The sequence below is a fragment of the Bos indicus genome, chromosome 7, assembly GCF_029378745.1.
Source record: "Bos indicus isolate NIAB-ARS_2022 breed Sahiwal x Tharparkar chromosome 7, NIAB-ARS_B.indTharparkar_mat_pri_1.0, whole genome shotgun sequence".
NCBI classification, from domain to species: Eukaryota; Metazoa; Chordata; class Mammalia; order Artiodactyla; family Bovidae; genus Bos; species Bos indicus.
Genome location: NC_091766.1, coordinates 74926306 through 74947791, shown reverse-complemented (window position 1 = coordinate 74947791; position 21486 = coordinate 74926306). Strand labels below are relative to the sequence as shown.

Sequence of the window (21486 nt, the reverse complement as noted above, 5' to 3'; positions counted from 1 at the left end):
ACTAAGAGCCTGCAAGATGTGCAGCATGTCCAGGAAAAAAAAAAAAAGCCACATATATACATATGTGCATGCATGTGATGATAAATATCCCCAAAAAGGTCAAATTAACTTACAATGATGGAAGTCAGAAAGTGGTTGCAGGGGTGGGGGGTAACTGTGGGGAGGAACAGGGAGCAGGAAGGAGCACGAGGGGACTTTCTGAGGGAATGACAGTGTTCTCTATCTTGTTTGGGTGGTGGTTACATAGGAGTACACAATTGTCAAGTCACTAAAATGAATACTTACGATCTCTGCATGTTACTGTATGCAAATTACAGTTGAGTAATTAAAAGAAGTCTAGGATTGTAAATTAATCATAGCTTCCTGTATCAATGCTTCTCAGTTTCAGTCTCATTACAACCTCCATAAGATTATGTGCCTTTCCTCAACACTGGTACAGAAGATGTACAAACATAATACATTCATATTTCTTTTCAGCATAAAATGTTGGGGAACGATTAGGGTTCAGCTGTTACTTAGGAAGAGAAATAGGGCAAGTAGAGGCAGGCAGTGAGATGAGTATGGAGTAATAACCAGCCAAGAAAGCCAAGTACAAAACTGGTTACACAACGTAACCTCTTTTCTTTTTGTCACTCACAGTTTCCCCTCAAGTTGTACTATTTTCTCCTGAGACTCCACGAGGTTCTTCTGGGTGAGCTGCAGCTTCACCTCCATGCCTTCTTGTTTAGCCATCATGCTCTACACAACAGAAATACCTGTTTTAGGAAATGAGAACTTGTTCAGATCCCCAGTTCCAGAAAACTTACCTAAGGTATCACTCACCCGCATCTTGGTTTCTCTTTTGTTTCTCAGTTTCATCAACTCAAGGCTTAGAATTCTCAAATTCTTCTGGTTATTATCTTCAGAAAACTGAGTAGAGCAAACACATAAAAAATTGAGAAATATTTTCTACTAAAGTTGTGTAAAAATCACTTAAGTATTGAGTATTCTATCTATTATAGGGACTACTATTTGCTTACAACATACTTTAGTAGAGAAAAGTATCCTTAACCCACACCAGGATTACTGGCTTTATACTACTTCTATTCTTGTCCCTCCTTTTCCTTCATGGGACTTTCTGGTCTACTTTTGAAATCAGCTTCAGTGATTATTTATCTGTATATGCTGGGAAGTCTACTGTGTGGCTCTAAAACAAGATTTTTGCAGAGTTTTGTCTGTAAAAATTGGTTAATTCAAGTGTGTTTGCTTAACAAACTGCATTTGCATTGTTTCATCTACTTCAAAATATGCAGACTACAGGGTCCATCACAGGCCTAATAAATGATAATCTCCCTAAGTGAGGCTCAGGAATCTGTCTTGCCTGTGCTTAATTCTTATGCATCCTTACTCCCTTTGTAAGCAAAGAGCCCAGCATGTTATAGGCCCTGAATAATAGATTCTTATTAAGCTGAACGGTGATTTACAGCATCCTGCCACTTCTATAAAAAGGAGGATGACCATGTTAAGTCCTTTAAGATCTATTAGTTTATTGATAAACACAATTTATCTACTGAGCATATTTAGTCCACACATTTATTCATTTTCTACTGTATTCCCAAAGAGATTTAAGACAGAGGCCTGCTATCATGCTATTATTTATTGCAGAGAAAGATCTTTAAAGATACTTCTAGATGTAAATTCTAAAACGTTATTAGTGGTCTTACTAATTGGGAGTGACTTTGAAAGAGGGTGAGAAAATGTCAGATGTTAAAACAAAAAGTAAATGATTGTTTATATTCTCTTATGTGCCAGGCACCATAATAAACAAGATGCAATAATAATTCCTATTGGGAGTGGCTTAATATTTAATGTACATTTATTGACGTTAAATGACTAAATTAGGCCTAAAATTCCCAAACAGCTCTATGAGGAAAAAAAAAAATAATTGTTTTTTATTCAATTGTAAAGATTATGAGGTTCAAATACCTTAGATTTTAGGAGCTCATTAGTCCTGGTTAATTCAATAAGCTGTTTTTCCAGTGAAGCATTACTTGCAGAGAGAGATGTTTTTTCCCTGACGGCAGCGTTTAGCTTTGCTTCCATCTTCTCCACCTCAGCTTCCAGATCCTGGATCCGCCTGTCCTGAGCTCCACGCTCCTGCACAAGAATCCGGATCTGGACAGGAACAAGGAGATGAAATGAATAACTCCCGTATTACTGCCAATACAGTTACTAGATGCTGTCCTGTGCTGTTCTTAGTCCCTCAGCTGTGTACAACTCTTTGTGACCCCATGGACAGTAGCCCGCCAGGCTCCTCTGTCCATGGGGATTCTCCAAGCAAGAATACTACACGGAGTTTCCATGCTCTCCTCCAGTACCAGGTACTAATGATAATCAAAACATTAAAGTTCTAGAAAAACCTCTGATTGTGATATGATGTTCTTCAATAGTCTTAGCTGTTTGAGCAATCATATTTACTTTATGACACATCTTGAAAATCTGTAAGCATTTTAAGAACAGAGAATTCAAACTGCCATAAACTTCTAGGTGTAATTATACTGTTTATTTACTTTTAAGGCATTGCTACCTATAAAAGTTCTTCTTTTCTCTAGTTCTAATTATAGGAATTCAAATTACAGCTTAAAATGCTAAACACCTTTATTTCTGGGAAAACAGAACAGGGCTTATGGGTAGGGTGTGGTAGGCATTAGCAAGCCATCATACTGATGCAACTAATGGGTAAAAACCAAAACGAAAATAAAAAACACATTATTTGTCAACAGGAAATGTGGAAGCCAGAAGATAATGATGTTTAAAATGTATGGGAAAATCTGCCAATATAAAATTCTATTCCAATGAAAATAACCTTTAAATATGAAGGTGATATACAGACATTTTTCAGAGGGAAAAAGCAAAAAAGAGCTGAGAATATCTGTCAACAGTAGAACTGCACAACAAGAAATATTAAAGGAAATTATTTAGGCTGAAGGAAATGATCTAAGGACTGACAGACTGACAATAAAGGTAACAGAAAAGGTTTACCATGTAAACATTAGATAAATGAAAGCTGGCATGGCTAAGTTAATATTATACAAAGCAGACTTAAGGCAAACATTATTACTAGTAACAAAGAAATTTTATGGTCAAAAGGTTATTTTAAGAGAAGATATAATCTTAAATTTTCATGCACAACAGTAATATTGTAACAAATATACAAAGTCAAAACTGACAGAATTAAAAAGAAATTAATCCACAGAGCTGAAAGTCTAAAAATACCTTTCTCAGAACTAATAAACACACAAAAATATCAGTACAAATAACAGATTTGAAGAAAACTATTAAATGACTTGAACTAATTGATGTATATAGACCACTATAACCAACAAGTGCATTTACATTCTTTTCTAGTGCATATAAAACATTTACCACAATACACTTTATGGCTTCCCTGATAGCTCAGTTGGGAAAGAATCAGCCTGCAATTGCAGGAGACCCCAGTTTTGATTCCTGGGTCAGGAAGATCCGATGGAGAAGGGATAGGCTACCCACTCCAGTATTCCTGGGCTTCCCCTGTGGCTCAGCTAGTAAAGAATCTGCCCGCAATGTGGGAGACCTGGGTTTGACCCCTGGGTTGGGAAAATCCCCTGGAGAAAGGTAAAGCTACCCACTCCAGTATTCTTGCCTAGAGAATTTCATGGACTGTAAAGTCCATGGGGTCGCAAAGAGTCACTTTCACTTCACTTCAAAATAGACTTTATGCTCGGTATAAAAGTATCAGGAAAGCACAGCTATATTAAGTCACATAAAAAGCATTCTCTAGGGGCGGGGAATGAAAAAAAAAAAAAAAGCATTCTCTACTCTTACTGGCTTTGTATTCAAACTTATCTCAGTATTCTAAGCCAATAATACTTAACTAAAAATATATCAAGCACCACTTACATATATGACTGTGAACTAGATGCTAGGAACTGAACGAGATTTAAGATTCCCAACTGTAAGAGTCTTTATTCTTACATTATTGGTTTACAATCAATGTCCATAGCATAGTACTATAAAGCAGAAAAAAGAACATTTAAGACTATCTACATCACACTTTTTTCAGTTAAAGAAGTATAAAGAAGGGTTTGTAAACTCAAATGCCTACATGACCAAGTAGACAATATAAAAGAGCCAGGTGAGGACTGACAGCAAATGCGACATCTAAAGAAGGCAACCCAGGTAGATGCAACCTATTATTACTTTTAGAATGGATAAGCAACAATGTCCTATTGTATAGCACAGGGAACTGTATGATCTCCTGGGATAAACCACAATGGAAAAGAATATTAAAAAAAAGTTAAAAAAAAAAGAATGTTTTTGTGTAAAATGTGTAGAACTAAGTCACTTTGCTGTACTGCAGAGATTTGTACAACATTAAGTCAACTATACGTCAATTAAAAAATATAATTAAAAAAAAAAAAGAAGGCAACCTTGCACAAGCCTAGTAGATTCCCCTGGAGGGGAAGACAGAAATTGTCCTGTGAGATCTTTTTATTCTGCAACAGTAGTCAGAAATCTGAGTTTGTTTTCCATGAAATTTTGCTTTTAAATTAAATGTTGATATTTAATTCAAATTACCCAAACAAACAACAAATACTTGGGGGGGTTAAATAATATATAGCAGCATTTGTAAAAAATTTTTATTCTAAAAGATTAAGTAACTGATACAAATGACTAGTTCTAACTCTGGAACTGCCACTCCCTTATCAGCTATCTCCAGAGACACTTAGTTATTAAATCTCTAAGTATTTACCCCTACATCACAGGCATGTGTCCTCAATAAAATGATAGCTAATGTTATTAAAATAGATACAATAAAGGATCAGAGAAACAAGGGCAGAGATTTTCAAAGTTATCTTGACATATTCCTGGCCTAAGCCAACATTTAACTGTAATCAATGGAAAATTTTAATATGTCTACCAGAAAGAGTTGGCCAGTAGTGGAAATGTAGAAAAAAGACTGCCAGAAAAGCAAAGCTGGCAGTGACCTGCCTGGCCCTGCTTACAGAAGTAAACAGGTTTTTTATAAATAGCTAGTGTGAAGCTGCTGTACAGCAGAGAGTTCAGCTCAGGGCTCTGTGATGACCTAGAGAGGTGGGATGGGAGGGAACCTCAGGAGAGAAGGGACACGTGTATACACATAGCTGATTCACTCTGTTGTACGGAGGAAACACAACATTGTAAAGCAATTGTACTCATCCATATACATACACACACATATACATATATGTTAAAAAAAAAGTAAGCAGGTTTTTTAGGTTAGTTTTGCTCAAAAAGATTTATTCTACGGTAGAAATGCACTGTTCAGTGTGGTAGCCCCTCTCCACAAGTGCCTATTGAGCAGGTGAAGTGCGACTAGTGGAACTGAATTCTTAATCTTATTTAAATAGTCACGTGTGGTGAATGGCTACCGTATCGGACAGTACACATGCAGCTGGTCATTTTATCCTTGAGAAAGGATATACTTTAGTGCAGAGATGCATTAAGTTAGCACAACTCCACTGCAATTCAACTAACCTGCTAGGATTTCATGCTTACCAAGCAATTCTCTAGGTAGTTACTATCTTAACACAGAGATTAGCATGTAGGAATAGTGAATGCTATGAGGAAAGGTAAACATTTGATCCACATACAAACTAAAATACTGAGCTTTACTTATCAGTTTTTCATGACATAGATGATCTTATATCCCTCCCTTAGTATGCTAACTGTATACTACATTGACAATCAAGGTCTACAATATGGTATCCAAGCCAACGATTGGTTACCCTGTGGGTACCAGTCTGGATGGTACATGTTTCATTATCTGACTCCTCAAACAGCAACAGAATCCTTGTCTATGTTTTTCAGTAACTTAAACGTATTGCTCACCTCTTTTTCCAACATCTTCAAATCTTTATCATTCTTCTGAGATTCCTTCTATTTAAAAATCAAAGAACAGTGACAATCAGCTTTAAGTGCCACAAATACCACAGCCAATTTTGATTTTTAGTAGTCAGGAAAGATTAAGGGTTCTAAAAGATTAATTTCTATTTTAAACATTTCATTAAATCTAGTAAATATTTTGTAGGTGATTTATCTAGCCAATGAAGGAGAAGTTTCTTCAAATCTTAAAATATTTCAGGTTTGAATGTTTTTAGCCCAATAGATTAGACTTTTGCTAACAAGTTCAGTGAAAATAACAGGTCTTCTTTTCTAGTGTTAAATAATACATTTTGAGTATTTTATTATACTGTCTCAGAAGAAAAAAAAGACTTTTAAAAAGAGATATCAACTTAAACCTAGATCCACAAAACAAAAAATAAAACAAATGCAAAGACATGAAGAAAAACTGAAATAGTACAAACTGATTCTAATCTACTCATTGCCTTTATTCTCAGTAAGATGTGTTTTTTACATATCTTTTTATATTCACCAGTCTTTGTGAGATAATGGCCAAAAACAGAATATCTATCTTTTCCATCTACAGATGGAAGAAGTCATAAACATCTTGAACAAAATGCATTTTATATATTTCTAACATGGCGGTTGGCCTGTCACATGTTTAATTTCCCACCTGATAGCATTTTCTAGGAAGGTCAAGAAAATTAAATAGGCCTTCCTTGAAGGCCTATTATGTAGGAGTTTAACACAAACTTGTATGTAATTTAGTTTTGGTTTGGGAATTCTGCAATTAATTTAAAATTTCAGAACTGTTTATCCAAGAAATTCAAGTCAAGAAATTTACATCAATTTCTAAAAAAGGATGCTTATATCAGTGCTGTCCATAAAGATATAATGTAAGCCATGCACATATTTTCAAATTTTCTGATAGCCATATTTAAAAGAAAAAGTTTTAATAACACATTTCACTTTACCCAAAATATCAAAAGTATATTTCAACATGTCATTAGTATAAAATTATTAGCAAGATATTTTATACTTTTGGTACTAAGTCTTCAAAATTTGCTGTATATTTTATACTTATATTATTGTTTAGGGGCTAATAGTGTCCTTAAGTAGTCTTTTGCGATTCCATGAACTGTAGCCTGCTAGGCTCCTCTGTCCATGGGATTTCCCAGGAAAGAATACTGGAGTGGGTTGCATTTCCTTCTCCAAGGGATCTTACCGATCCAGGAATCGAACCTGTATCTCCTGCATTGGCAGGTGGATTCTTTACCACTGAGCTACTAGGAAAGCCCATTTTATACTTCTAGTACATATCAATTCAAGTGCTAAATTTTCAATAGAAATATCTCACTATATTTATTTATTTTAAAAATATTTACTTTATTTGGCTATGCCAAGTCTTAGTTGTGGCACGCAGGGTGTTTAGTGGTGGCTAATTTTATTATTATTTAATTTTAATTAATTGTGTAGTTAGAAACTGATACTTGATTCTGTTGATATTTCTAATATCTAACTATATTTAGACTTCACAAAACATAGAGATGAAAAAGATTTACATATCCAAGTTATTCCAAAAACACGTAGGAAGTACAACTGAACTGAATATCAGTTTTTAATAACACATTAATTAAAATTCAGTTCAGTCAGTTCAGTTCAGTTGCTGAGTCGTGTCTGACTCTTTGTGACCCCATGAATTGCAGCACGCCAGGCCTCTCTGTCCATCACCAACTCCCAGAGTTCACTCAAACTCACGTCCATCGAGTCGGTGATGCCATCCAGCCATCTCATCCTCTGTCATCTTCTTCTCCTCCTGCCCTAATCCCTCCCAGCATCAGAGTCTTTTCCAATGAGTCAACTCTTTGCATGAGGCGGCCCAAGTACTGGAGTTTCAGCTTTAGCATCATTCCTTCCAAAGAACACCCAGGACTGATCTCCTTTAGAATGGACTGGTTGGATCTCCTTGCAGTCCAAGGGACTCTCAAGAGTCTTCTCCAACACCACAGTTCAAAAGCATCAATTCTTTGGCACTCAGCTTTCTTCACAGTCCAAGTCTCACATCCATACATGACTACTGGAAAAACCATAGCCTTCACTAGACAGACCTTTGTTGGCAAAGTAATGTCTCTGCTTTTCAATATGCTATCTAGGTTGGTCATCCTTCCAAGGAGTAAGGGTCTTTTAATTTCATGGCTGCAATCACCATCTGCAGTGATTTTGGAGCCCCCAAAAATCAAGTCTGAGACTGTTTCCACTGTTTCTCCATCTATTTCCAACGAAGTGATGGGACCAGATGTCATGATCTTAGTTTTCTGAATGTTGAGCTTTAAGCCAACTTTTTCACTCTCCTCTTTCACTTTCATCAAGAAACTCTTTAGTTCCTCTTCAGTTTCTGCCATAAGGGTGGTGTTATCTGCATATCTGAGATTGATTGATTACTGCTATTTCTCCCAGAAATCTTGATTCCAGATTGTGCTTCTTCCAGCCTAGTGTTTCTCATGAGGTACTCTGCATAGAAGTTAAATAAGCAGGGTGACAATATACAGCCTTGACATACTCCTTTTCCTATTTGGAACCAGTCTGTTGTTCCATGTCCAGTTCTAACTGTTGCTTCCTGACCTGCATATAGATTTCTCAAGAGGCAGGTCAGGTGGTCTGGTATTCCCATCTCTTGAAGAATTTTCCACAGTTTATTGTGATCCACAAAATCAAAGGCTTTGGCATAGTCAATAAAGCAGAAATAGATGTTTTTCTGGAACTCTCTTGCTTTTTCTATGAGCCAGTGGATGTTGGCAATTTGATCTCTGGTTCCTCTGTCTTTTCTAAAACCAGCCAGGAATCAGCGAACTAAAATGGACTGGAATGGGTGAATTTAACTCAGATGACCATTATATCTACTACTGCGGGCAGGAATCCCTCAGAAGAAATGGAGTAGCCATCATGGTCAACAAAAGAGTCCGAAATGAAGTACTTGGATGCAATCTCAAAAAACGACAGAACGATCTCTGTTTGTTTCCAAGGCAAACCACTCAATATCACAGTAATCCAAGTCTACGCCCCAACCAGTAATGCTGAAGAAGCTGAAGTTGAACGGTTCTATGAAGACCTACAAGACCTTCTAGAACTAACACCCAAAAAAGATGTCCTTTTCATTATAGGGGACTGGAATGCAAAAGTAGGAAGTCAAGAAACACCTGGAGTAACAGGCAAATTTGGCCTTGATATACTGAATGAAGCAGGGAAAAGGCTAAGAGTTTTGCCAAGAGAATGCACTGGTCATAACAAACACCCTCTTCCAACAACACAAGGGAAGACTCTACATATGGACATCACCAGATGGTCAACACCGAAATCAGATTGATTATATTTTTTGCAGCCAAAGATGGAGAAGCTCTATACAGTCAGCAAAAACAAGACTGGGAGCTGACTGTGGCTCAGATCATGAACCCCTTATTGCCAAATTCAGACTTAATTAAAATCAAATAATGCTAAAAATCTAATTTTTCATTTTCAAGTGCTGAGTAGCTACATGTGGTTTACCACTTTCATACTGGACAACCACAGTTTTTTTTTTTTAATAGAATAAGAGATTTAGGTAATTGTCAAGTGAATAAACATGAATAAGCTTAGCTTATAGCTTTGGTTTTCTAACCAAAGAGCTTGGGAACTCTTTCCCAACTCTGAATCTTTTTCACATTTAAATACCAAGTTGTACAAGTCCTTAAGAAAGTACAACTTGCTTTATGAACTAATGGAAACAGTAATAGTACACTCCTGCACAAGTCCTAACATAAAGATATTAAGGATTTAATCTCCTCCCACTCTGTGGCAGTTTCTGAATGGCAAACCCTTGTGGACATTAGAATGGTTTTTTCTTTTCCTTCATCAATATTTACCCTCCCCTTACTTTGTAAAGTCAAATCATGATAACTCAAAAAATCAAAGCATTACATAATTTTTAAGGGCTCACTAGGTATTATATAGCTTATCCATCTATAGAAATGACTGAGAAGTGGAGACCATTTTGTAATTCTGAACTAAGGGTACATTTAAACACAATATATTTAGTAATGACATAGGCTGATAAGTAAAACTTACTAGAGTTCCAATGATAATGTTTTACTCATTTATAGATTTATTGATTACCTTAATTTATAAACTGAACTTACTCTAGTCAAATATAATACCTTTCAGAAATGTTTTTATGATACAGTTGATGAACCAGCTAGAATATAAGGGCACCTCACCTTTAATCCTGAAGTCTTGACTTTTCTTGCTGAAACAGGCAAGGTAGTTTCTTTGTCAACGTTAAGATTTTGTTGTGATTCTGCTATAAAATGAATTGTACAGATCATGTTTCATGCTTACATGTTTGAAGTACAGACAAAATACCAATTCCCAAATTCCTTATAGAAACTATTAGTGAAGCAATATAAAATTATTCTTTTCTTGATTGTACATTTTCAAATAATTAGTTGCACAAATGACACATTTCTTTACACATTTTAACACTTTCTTGATTTTCCTAATATTCCCTCTAATATTCTCCAAGAGGATTAATGTAATTACCAAAAGGAAAACTACATGTCTATGTGAGTGTCTTACTTAATTTTTCTGGTTATATGACAGTGTAATGATAAAAGTGTTATTCAGAAGTCGACCCTTTTGTATATCTATCAATTAAGAAAATTTAAATATAGTTGTAGCTTCATATTTTTAGAAATGTTATAGCATCTTTAAATTTAAATAATGTTATCCTTAACTTCAAAATTTACAAGATCATATAACCATTATTCTATTTTGGGATCCATTACCTTTTTGCTTTTGAAATCTTTGTGACTTCTGAAAGGATACTGGTCCTTTCAATACTTCTGAAGTTTTAACATCATAAGCACCTGGGGATGGTGCACATCCTAGAAGAAAAATAAAACATTAAAATCTCATCTAATGTGACTTACACGTTAACATGTTTTACAAAAATCATATATCATTTATATGTGGAATCTAAAAATTAATACAAATGAATCCATATGCAAAGCAGAAACAGATTCACAAACACAAAAAACAAACTTACAGTTACAAAAGTGTAGGAGGTAGAGGGATAAATTTTAAGTATGGGATTAATACATACAAACCACTAGACATAAAACAGATAAACAACAAGGATTTACTGTACAGCACAGGGAATTATATTCACTATCTTATAATAACCTATAATAGAAAATAAGTCAGAAAAAATATAATTGAGTCACTTTTCTGTACACGTAAAACTAACACAATATCATAAATCAACTATACTTCAATTAAAAAAAGTAATAGTAAAGTGAGTAGCATAAATGTAAAAATACATTAATAAATTTCTTTCCTAATTAAAAAAATGACATAAAGTAACTTATTCACAAAACAGAAACAGATTTCAAAAACAAACATGTACCAAAGGGGAAATGTGGAGAGGAGGGATAAATTAGAAGCTTGGGATTAACATACACATAATACTATATATAAAACAGATCTCCAACAAAGACCTATTATATAGCACAGGAAACTCTACTCAATATTCTGTAATAATCTATATAGGAAAAGAATCTGAAAACCTATAAATATATGTATAATTGAATCACTATGCTGCACACCTGAAACTAACACAACATTGTAAATCAATTATACTCTAATACATTTTTTTTAAATGCTTCATTTTCAAATGTAAAATTAGCACATTTGATATTATAAAGTAGGCCTCTCTGTGAAGAAAAGTATCATTATCTTCCCAGTGATATTTATTTCAGTTAGGTCAAAGGAACACAGACAACTCAGCAAAACAACAAAGACAGTCTTGGGATGGACATGTCCAGTCTTGAGATGAACATGTCAGAACAAGCAACACAGCTGTTAGTAAGAACTGAATTAAGAAATAAAATATTTGGAATCAAATCTATTCAAAGAGAGTCACTGAGATTTTAGAAATTATGCTACTAAAAATGTCTAGCCCTGAAGATTTAGCTTGGAATAAAAATTTAGTGATGATCCATCTGTGTCTAATTTCAGTACATTAGGAAATCTATAAAGCCATGCTATGCAAAGTACAAACTACACTAGACTGTATTTCTATGTTCCAGCAATTTATACTGTATAACCTCATGTAACTAGAGTCTCAAATCAAAGGTATTTCCATGTACTTATGCAAAGATGACTTGAGATCTGGCTCTTAATTACTTTAGATCTCAGTCTGGATGTCACCTCTTCCATTTTCTCCAAATGCCCACATCAAGCTAGAACCTCCATTCCATAGCAGCTTGCACGTACTATTCCTATTGCAGAACTTCCTGCAGTTTTGTAATGGCCTATACTAATGTACTTATCCATCTCCCACCTTAGACAAAACTGCTTGAAGTTAGGGACAGTCTCAATCACATCCCTACCCTCAGTATTTACCTCAAGGTAGAGTTTGGTAGTGTGGCAGAGAAAACAGAAAGTCCCTGGGGATGTAGGATTGGGAACAGAGTTTTGTATAGTAATCAGTTAGATTAGGGTTCAAATCCAGATTTGTCTGTCAATCTGGTATGATAATTTTATACCTATAAACTGCCTTTACCAATCTTTTTTCTTTTACGCCTGAATGGGACATTCAAAAGAAATTCACAAGTCCACACCAAAAGCAATAGTAAATCTGGTATGATAATAGTATGGGCCAGGTACTTTGTAGCCACAGGGAGAAGATGATGAATAAGAACATTATACTCTCTCCTTTTCCAATCTAACTTTAAGACCCTTGGAAAGTTATTTCTATGTGAGACTGTTCTTCATTCATGAAACAGGGCTAAAAAAATAGTATCTACCTCATACTTTGGTTGTTTGAATTACTGGAGTAACATAAAATCATTGCAGTGCCTAATACACACACTAAGCATCAAATAAATGGTCACTTATTATTAATAAAGCTGTGAGCCTAAAGTTTTATGTAATTGTCAAAACCAGTTCAATATATTATAAAGCAAACAAATCTCCTAAAAGGACACAATGACATAACTTAGAGTAGTTCTTTGAATGTTTGACAAATTATATGGTCCTTAAGTCTTTAGTTAAAAAATAAGCTTGTGTTGATCCAATTCTTCACTGGCCTTCCTTTGTGAGCAGGGTGATGCTCATTTCCGTTTGTATGTTATTTGACAGAAATTAAGATGTAATGAGAGACTTAAAAAGTGTACATTATAATGGATAAATCATGAGCTGTGATGTTAAGTTCTGTCACCTGCAGGCTGCTCAGTAGTTACAACCCCCCTTAGTTTCCTCACCTGTAAAATGAGAACAATTGTACACGCCTCCCCTGGCTGTTGGAAAGAATAAACCAGACCCAGTAGGGAAGACCTTAGCACAGTCCCTGAATACAGTTAGCATCCACTGGGCTCAGGAGCACAGGATGGATTCATGCAGGCCTGGTTTCAGGCCCCTGTTCTGCCAGTTCGGTTGTATGACAGTGAGCAAATGTAAGCTTCCATTCTTTTATGGATAAAATAATGAATATTACGGATTTGGGGGAATTGCTCCCTTTACTTCATCTATAGTGTTTTCAGTAAGTGCTACTGCCATAATTTTATACCTATAAACTGCCTTTACCAATCTTTCTTCTTTTACGCCTGAATGGGACATTCAAAAGAAATTCACAAGTCCACACCAAAAGCAATAGTAAAATATATGTATGTGTATATACGCACACATATATACAAGTGAGGACTCCGGACTTGATCAACAGCTACCAATGCTTCCTAATTCCTATTCCCTTCCCTTGGCTTTAGCTTCTCCACAGCACTAATTGTATATTGGCTGCATTCTCCAACTGAATTAAACTCCATGGAGCAGAGACTTTGCTTCGCTCACTGTTATATCCTTAACCTCAATAGTGCCTGGCAAGTACTAAATGTTTAGCATGTGTTTCAGGAAAATGGATCGATTTAACGAGCCCCATCCCAGCCGTAAAAATCGCCTATTTGCCTCTGATGAAGGGAACCCAAGCAGGACAAGGGGCGTGAGAGCATATCCTGTTCCCCAGCACTTTTTCCCGTACGCACCAGAAGGGTCATTGAATCGTTTCAGGGGCGCCTTAGGGAAGGACATGCTGACGACCAGCTCCGCAAAACCGAAGATCTCTACCGGTCTACGGCTACTATCCTGCGGGTTGTTTAGGCCTGTTGGCTTCAAATTCAAATCGCCCCACTTAACTCCCGCCCACCGACGTCAGCCAATCGGAACGCCAAAGACCAAAAAGCTTGCATCCTCGGCTCTCGCTGCGTTAAATTACTTGACCCGTTTAGGCCACCATCCAATAGGAGGCTACTACTGTCTCCTCTCGCTCACTGGTCCAATCAGTACTGGCGTTACTCAATTGTAACTACGCATTAGCCGCGTTTGCGCAAGCGCAGTTCACACCAGCGAGTTTTCCGTCGCTTTTGACGTCATATTGGTGGCAGTGTAATGAATTCTAACTTCTCTGAGTCCACCCCTCTTCCATCGTTCCTTAGATGCGAACTTTTCTGGATTTCAGTTCCTTAAACCTGGGTCCTGTCGGCCTCCTCAATGGCCAACTGAAAGGGAAACGCGCACTCAAGCGGAGACCGCAGGTTACATTTCTGCGCATGTGCAGTGACCCGAGCGGAGACAGCCGGGGTGTGGCTCAAGGCGGGGATTCCGGGCGTGAACTCTGCTTGCTCGGTGCCACCGCTTCCGGGAGGCGACTGGAGTATGTCAGCCCCGTTTGAGGAGCGCAGTGGGGTGGTTCCGTGCGGAACGCCGTGGGGCCAGTGGTACCAGACCTTGGAGGAGGTGTTCATTGAAGTTCAGGTGCCGCCAGGCACTCGCGCCCAGGATATCCAGTGCGGCCTGCAGAGCCGGCATGTAGCGCTGGCCGTGGGTGGCCGCGAGATCCTCAAGGTAGCGGCTAGGTCGGGGCTTGTGCTCATTTTCTTCCCGGCCTCCCCAAATTCCGGAGTCCTCAAGTTCATGGTTTCCATGGAAAGATTACTGGAAGGCCGTTAGGCCTCTCTGGCTGGCCGAAGGGTGAATAAGATTGCCCTGATTTTGGCCTGGTCGGAGCCCCTGACCTCAGGGCCGTTCGTTGTTTGAAGTTGGCATGAAACTAGCCAGTTTACCTTGCTTTGTTTGTAAGCCAAATGAAACTCCTCTGCGGGTCTTCACTGAGAACTGCCTAACTAGATCGTTGAAGGAAAACAAATATTTTTTGACATCTGTACCTCCAGGCACTGATCTTGGTGCTGGGAGGACCGCGGTGAACGAGCCAGATACTGTTCCTTTACGCAGGGAGGCATAATTAAATCAATAAATATATAGGAGGTTATAGGAAATGAAAAACGAAAATAAAGATGTTGGGTTGAGGATTTGGAAGTGATGTCCGTTGATTTATTTTCTCATCTAAAATTGGAAAAATTCTGTAAGTTTGTGGAGTGTTCAAGCCAGTGGTCAAGAAGTTGTGAAGAAAGTAATGGATATCCCTTTTATTCTTATCAGTATCCTTTGGGTCTGGGACCCATTTCTTCCTTGTTAAAATGTATAGTTTAATTCAGTTAACTTGAAGTTAGATTTCTTCTTCAGCTTAGAAGCCCCAGATATTTGATGGCAGTGTTGTGTAATGGTGAAGGGAGACTGCTTGAGAGTATACCTGGCTTGGCCATTTTCCCAGTTGTAACCTTGGGCAAGAGATTATTCATTTTCTAAGCCTTCATCCCTAAAGTGGGATAATTATAGTACCTTTCTCATAGGATCATTTTAAAAGTAGCATGGTATCTATGAGTGAAGAGCTTGGAGTAGGTAATAACTAATATGTAATAAGCTTGCACTACATGTTCCTATTATTATCTTAATATGAAAGTGTTTTGAGTGTCTCGGAAAAGGAAGATTTATGTGAAAGACACTGATTTATGTCAGCTTGGCTCTTGATGACCTTTCTGAATAGTTGTGCTATTTATAATTTACTGAATGGTGATTTCAAATTACATTTCAAATTTACTTTAGTAATTGCAGTAACCTAGGGAATTTGGCGGAGAAGGCAATGGCACCCCACTCCAGTACTCTTGCCTGGAAAATCCCATGGACGGAGGAGCCTGGTGGGCTGCAGTCCATGGGGTGGTGAAGAGTCGGACACGACTGAGCGACATCACTTTCATGCATTGGAGGAGGAAATGGCAACCCACTCCAGAATCTTGCCTGGAGAATCCTAGGGTCGGGGGAGCCTGGTGGGCTGCCGTCTATGGGGTCGCACAGAGTCGGACACGACTGAAGGGACTTAGCAGCAGCAGCAGGGAATTTGGCAATAACTCTGTCTTTAGGATTTTAGGTACATTTATACAAGTAGTATTCACACACACCCCCCCCCCCCCACCCCCTGAATTGACATCTGAAAAGACTGTTTTCTTTTTTTAATGTGACATGTTAATTTCATTTCCGAAAGCTAAAATTTGGTAAGTAGCAACAAATCAAATTGGATTTGAGCAGGTGCAGTCTCTTTTAAACTTATATTTTACTTAGTTCTTTCTTAAAACAAGAGTTTCTGAAAAATCAGTCACAACTCATCTGACATCATAGGTATATACGAATGTGTGTGCTTTCATTTTTTTTTTCTTTTAATGCTAAACTGCCTTACAAAGAGATTGAACCAGTTTTTTTTAAAGTTTATATTAAGATATTTTTCCTTAATATCTGTAGGAGAGTTCTTTTTGTAGTTTATTGGTAAAGTTAACACACTTCAGATGTTGACATCACATTTGACCAATCAGTAGTAGTTCTTCATCTTCTAAAAATTAAGGAGCCCTGATCTTTTTGTAGAGTGCTCTGTGTTCTTTACTGTAGTATATACTCCATCGTGTAAACTAGGTTCTCTTTTACTCGCTAGGCAGGAACTTAGGGTTGGCCACCTATCGATGTGTTGAAATGGTAGAAAATTTGTTCTCCCTACTCTAAACAAATTAAGTAGTTATATGTAGATTAGACAGGAAATAAGGGAAGTCTTAAATCCGGAAAACTTTATGAAAATTAATGGAATTTCTTTTAGTACCTCATATGTTTATTTTTCAGGGCAAACTCTTTGACTCTACAATAGCTGATGAGGGAACATGGACTCTGGGTAAGGGTAATCTATTACATTTCTTAGAATCTTTTTAAAAGTTAATTTTGTCTTGGAAATTAGTATGTTTCCCCCTGCTGTAGATTTGCAACTTTGTAAGCTATAGTAAAGGAATGTATTGAAAACAATTGTATGTCAACATTTCCTAATTAGGTTTCTGAAAATATAAATTAATGATGAACTTTGATTTCTTTGTGATTGTTTGTTTGTTTAGAGGATAGAAAAATGGTCCGTATTGTTCTTACAAAGACGAAGAGAGATGCAGCAAATTGTTGGACTTCTCTTCTAGAATCTGATTATGCAGCTGACCCTTGGGTGCAAGACCAAATGCAGAGAAAACTTACATTAGAGAGATTTCAGAAAGAAGTAAGTCAGATCAGTTGAAGAATATGTGTAGTTAAACATCTTAAACTCATAGAATAATTATTACTTGAAATCAAAACTCAAACGTCATTTTAAAAAATTGCTAGCATTCTTCAGATAAATTTTTTCAGTTTAATGGTTAGAAAACTGACTGGCCTTTCTATATAGGGATTTAACCTCACTACCCCACCCCTGCTGCCCCAGAGGAATTTATCTGTACCACTGTGATATCTAAGTTTAAATTTATTTAGTTTGCATCAGTAGTTCATGAATAAACTGATAAAAATTCTCTCAGTACATACGTCGTGTAAAAAAGTGAAAGGCCCTTTAGTATCTCCCATTCGGTATCTCTGTCTCATTCTCATCTCAATACATTGAGTTTATTGTTTTGTTTTTTTTAATATAAGTGGAGGATCACACAGTATGTATCATCATGTAGCTTTTTCATTTAATAATATGTCTTAGGTCTCTTTCCGTACTAGTACATGTGGATAAAATTCATTCCTTTTAATTGCTTTAGAGTGTTTCCTAGTTTAAGTGTATTATTTTTACTTAGCTCTTCCTCTTTGATGAGATTTAGATTTCTCTGTGTCTATTTCAAACAAAGTTTGTGCTTTCATCTCTGAAAATACTCACATTTTCCTTTAACATAGCTATCTAGGAGAATTATTGGATCAAAGCACTGTTAAAGTTTTGATAGATAATTTCTACATAAATGATGATGATTCCCAAATGTATGTCTCTAGCCTAGACTTTTTACAGAATGTCAGAACTGCGTTATCCAGTTGTTTACTTAACATCTTGGCTGTTTAACAGACATATCCAACTCAACATATCCAAGTGAACTTCCTAATTTCCCTCACACATTTATTGTGCCTTCTCATCTCATCTGATAGAAACTGGTTGTTCTGATGGAACAACATTGGGGAATCATCCTCCACTCTTCTCTTTGTCTCACACCCTGCTTGTCAGGAGCCTTACTGTCACGGCCTTCTAGGTATGTTTAGAGTTTGATTGCACATCACCACCATTCTACCACCACTCTCACCTGGACCACCTTTAAAGTCTTGCTTAGGTTAGTCTAATGACCTTCCCCCTACCCGGTTTTCTTTTTGGCTTGAACTGGGTCTTCATTGCTGCACACCAGCTTTCTTTAGTTTCAGAAAGCAGGGGCTCTTCTCTAGTTGCAGTGCACTGGCTTCTCATTGCGGTGGCTTCTCTTGCTGCAGAGCACAGGCTCTGGATGCACGGGTTTCAGTTGTTGCAGCACAGGAGCTCCTTAGTTGGGACTTGCAGGCCCTAGAGTGTGTAGGCTTCAGTAGTTGCAGCCCATGGGCTCAGTAGTTGCGGCTTCCTGGCTCGAGAACACAGGCTCAACTGCTCCTTGGCATGTGGAATCTTCCCGGACCAGGGATTGAACTCGTGAACCCTGCATTGGTCAGGCAGATTTTTATCCACTGTGCCACCAGGAAAGTGTTTCTTAATGACCTTTTAATTGTTCTCTTTACTTCTACCCTTGCCAAGCTGCAGTCTTGTGAAAATAGCAGCTAGAGCAGTCCTTTTAAAATGTAAATCAGACAATATTACTTCTCAGAACTCTTTCACTCAAGTAAAAGACAAAGTCTTTTACAAGGCCCAGACTCATCTGGTCCTCCCTGACGTCTCTGATCTCCTGTCCTGCTGCTGCCCCTCTCATTCATTCTGCTCTAGCCATGCTGGCATTTCTGCCTTTTATTAAACATGCCTGACCATTCCTTCTCTGTCCTTTTGACTGCAGTGCTCTTTTCCCAAAGTTTACCTGATTTCTTCACTGTTTTCCAGCAATTTCTCAATGAAACATATTTTGATGATCCTATTTGAATATTCTAATTTCCTCATTTTCCTTACTTTACCCTACATCTTTTTTCTTTTCTATAACACTTACTGACTTTTAATACACTGCATCATGGGGCTGACAAACTATAGCCAGCAGTCAAATCTAGCCCACTGCCTGCTTTTGAAGGAAATGTTTTACCGGAACACAGCTATGCTCATTTGTTTGTGTATTGTCTTTTATATAGCAGCAGCAGAATTAAGTCTTGGCCGTGACTGAGACTATGTGGCCTTCAGTGCCTAAAGTATTGATATTTACTACTTGACTCTTCACAAAAAAGTGTGCTGGCCCATGCACCAGGTAGCTTAGGGTTTATTATTTGTCCTCTTGTTAGAATATACACCAGAACAGGGATCTTTTGTCTATTTTGTTCACTCTTAAATTCTGCATGCCTTTCATGGTGTCTTCTAAACAGTAGCAACTTAATATATGTTTGTTGAATAAGTAAAATGCCTCTTAAACAACTGAAGCCAGAGGTAGTACTTCCTCTATAAGACTGTTACGAGAATTGAATATTTTAGTGTATATATATATATACCTCTTAGAACCCTGCCTGGCCTATAATAAGCTCTCAAAAAAATGCTAATTATTAAAATCTGTTTATATACTGATGGTAAAGAATATGTTTGCCCATACACTTGTGAACATTATAATATGCATACTAATCTTCTAAATATTTGTAAATATGAAAATTGAAAAAAATCTCATAGTTTTAGGTTCCATTTTGGCGATTACAGTGAAATTGGATATCTTTTCATGTTTATTGGCCATTTATTAATATATTTCCTTTTTTGTCAGTTGCCAGTTTATATCTTTTTACCATTTTCTTTTTGGCTTATTTATATTTTTCCTTTTAATTTTATCTGAATTTTTTTTTTTTCCATGTCTTTTAGAATCCTGGTTTTGACTTCAGTGGAGCAGAAATCTCAGGAAACTACACTAAAGGTGGACCAGATTTCTCGAATCTTGAGAAATAACTGTGACCTTCTTGCTGCGTTTTGTGGATCCTAGCAGATGTTGCCAACTTAATCAGAGGAACAGATTATGTGGTGGAATAAAAATGTGGATACCTAGTTAACAAATTGCAAAATACATTTAAATATGGTTCTAAAAATTGCATTCAAATATGATTTACATAGGAAACATCTTAAATACTGTGGAAACTATTCTATTGATACGTGGTAACTTTTATTTTGGACTTGTTTTTGCTCAGCATGATGTTTTATATGCTGCACTTTACTAATTTCATATTTAGCCTGTATTTTTAATACAAAAAGTTTTAGGGTATAGATCATGTGAAATGACAGGGTGCCTTCAGGGAATATTAAGTTTTTCTTCCAATAACTGTGATGCAGGAATAATGTTCAATAAATTTTTCTAAATAGGAATTGTGTACCCCTTTGTCTAAGTGTACCAGTTCACACAAGGAAATTGTATTACTGAAGAAAACTTTCAGAAAGGAAAAAATAATTCATGAATATATTCTAAGTTAATTTTAAGAGTTACTGAAAATTTCTGAATTAGTATATTATTCTTTGAGAGAGGCCTTTATGTCAAGAAATTGAAAAGTAGCTAAAAACGTATCAATAAGAATAGACTAATGCAAAAGGAAGCACTGAAGCAAATTTGGTTATTGGTGAATCCTTTGTTAGGGACAAGAAACACAGTCAATGAGTATAACTCAGTGATATCTTTTTGATCTTCATTGATCCAGGCATATAGGTAAGAATTGTCTTGAAATTTTTTCTTTCATCCTTTTTGTCCTTTCTAATTTTAAATATTTTGAATAGTCTTGAATGTATAGAGAAGTTACAAGTAAAGCACACAGACTTGTCTTCTTCCTGATTCTCCAGGTTTTTGTGTAAGTTGATAACATGATGCCCCGTCACCTCTGAGTACTTTAGTGTGTATTTCCTTCAAAGGACATCTCCTACATAGCTTCAAATACAACCATTAAAATCAGGAACTTAGCACTGACACATTATGACCACCTAATTCTGGACGTTTATTCCATTCAAGTTTGCTTATTGTCCCAGTAATGTTCTTTATAGCAAAGGGATCCAGTCAGAATCATGCCTTGCCTTTTGTTTTATTTCTGTGGTTGTGCTGCACCACTTGTGGGATCTTAGTTCCCTGACTAGGAATTGAACCCAGGCTCCCAGCAGTGAGAGTAATGAATCCTAACTACTGGTCTGCCATGGAATTCCCCATTTCT

The 21486-nt window shown here is 36.9% G+C and overlaps 2 protein-coding genes across 3 annotated transcripts in view; one reads left to right on the top strand and one right to left on the bottom strand.

Annotated features, from left to right (window-relative positions):
• Nucleotides 1-14305, bottom strand: part of HMMR (hyaluronan mediated motility receptor) — a 33485-nt gene extending 19180 nt beyond the window's left edge. The window contains exons 1-7 of one of the 2 annotated variants that reach the window (XM_019965359.2): nt 13971-14305; nt 10719-10817; nt 10152-10234; nt 5890-5937; nt 1966-2154; nt 823-909; nt 638-738 (exon numbers count right to left, since the gene is read on the bottom strand). In XM_019965359.2, the coding sequence (XP_019820918.2) occupies nt 638-738; nt 823-909; nt 1966-2154; nt 5890-5937; nt 10152-10234; nt 10719-10817; nt 13971-14016 (653 nt within the window). In that variant the 5' untranslated portion in view covers nt 14017-14305. The remainder of the gene's footprint in view (nt 1-637; nt 739-822; nt 910-1965; nt 2155-5889; nt 5938-10151; nt 10235-10718; nt 10818-13970) is intronic. The other variant, XM_019965361.2, reaches the window with a different exon arrangement.
• A 190-nt stretch (nt 14306-14495) lies between these two features.
• On the top strand, nt 14496-20659 carry NUDCD2 (NudC domain containing 2). Its single transcript, XM_019965362.2, has 4 exons — nt 14496-14829; nt 16987-17035; nt 17250-17401; nt 20165-20659. Exons 1-4 carry the CDS (start codon nt 14641-14643, stop codon nt 20246-20248), a joined length of 474 nt encoding a protein of 157 aa, XP_019820921.1. The 5' UTR covers nt 14496-14640; the 3' UTR covers nt 20249-20659.
• Nucleotides 20660-21486: the final 827 nt, after the last annotated feature.

Coding starts and splice junctions, on each gene's coding strand:
- NUDCD2 (XM_019965362.2), top strand. CDS start 14,641: ATGTCAGCCCCGTTTGAGGAGCGCAGTGGGGTGGTTCCGTGCGGAACG. Junction 14,830..16,986: donor GTGGCCGCGAGATCCTCAAG/GTAGCGGCTAGG, acceptor TTTATTTTTCAG/GGCAAACTCTTTGACTCTAC. Junction 17,402..20,164: donor TAGAGAGATTTCAGAAAGAA/GTAAGTCAGATC, acceptor CATGTCTTTTAG/AATCCTGGTTTTGACTTCAG.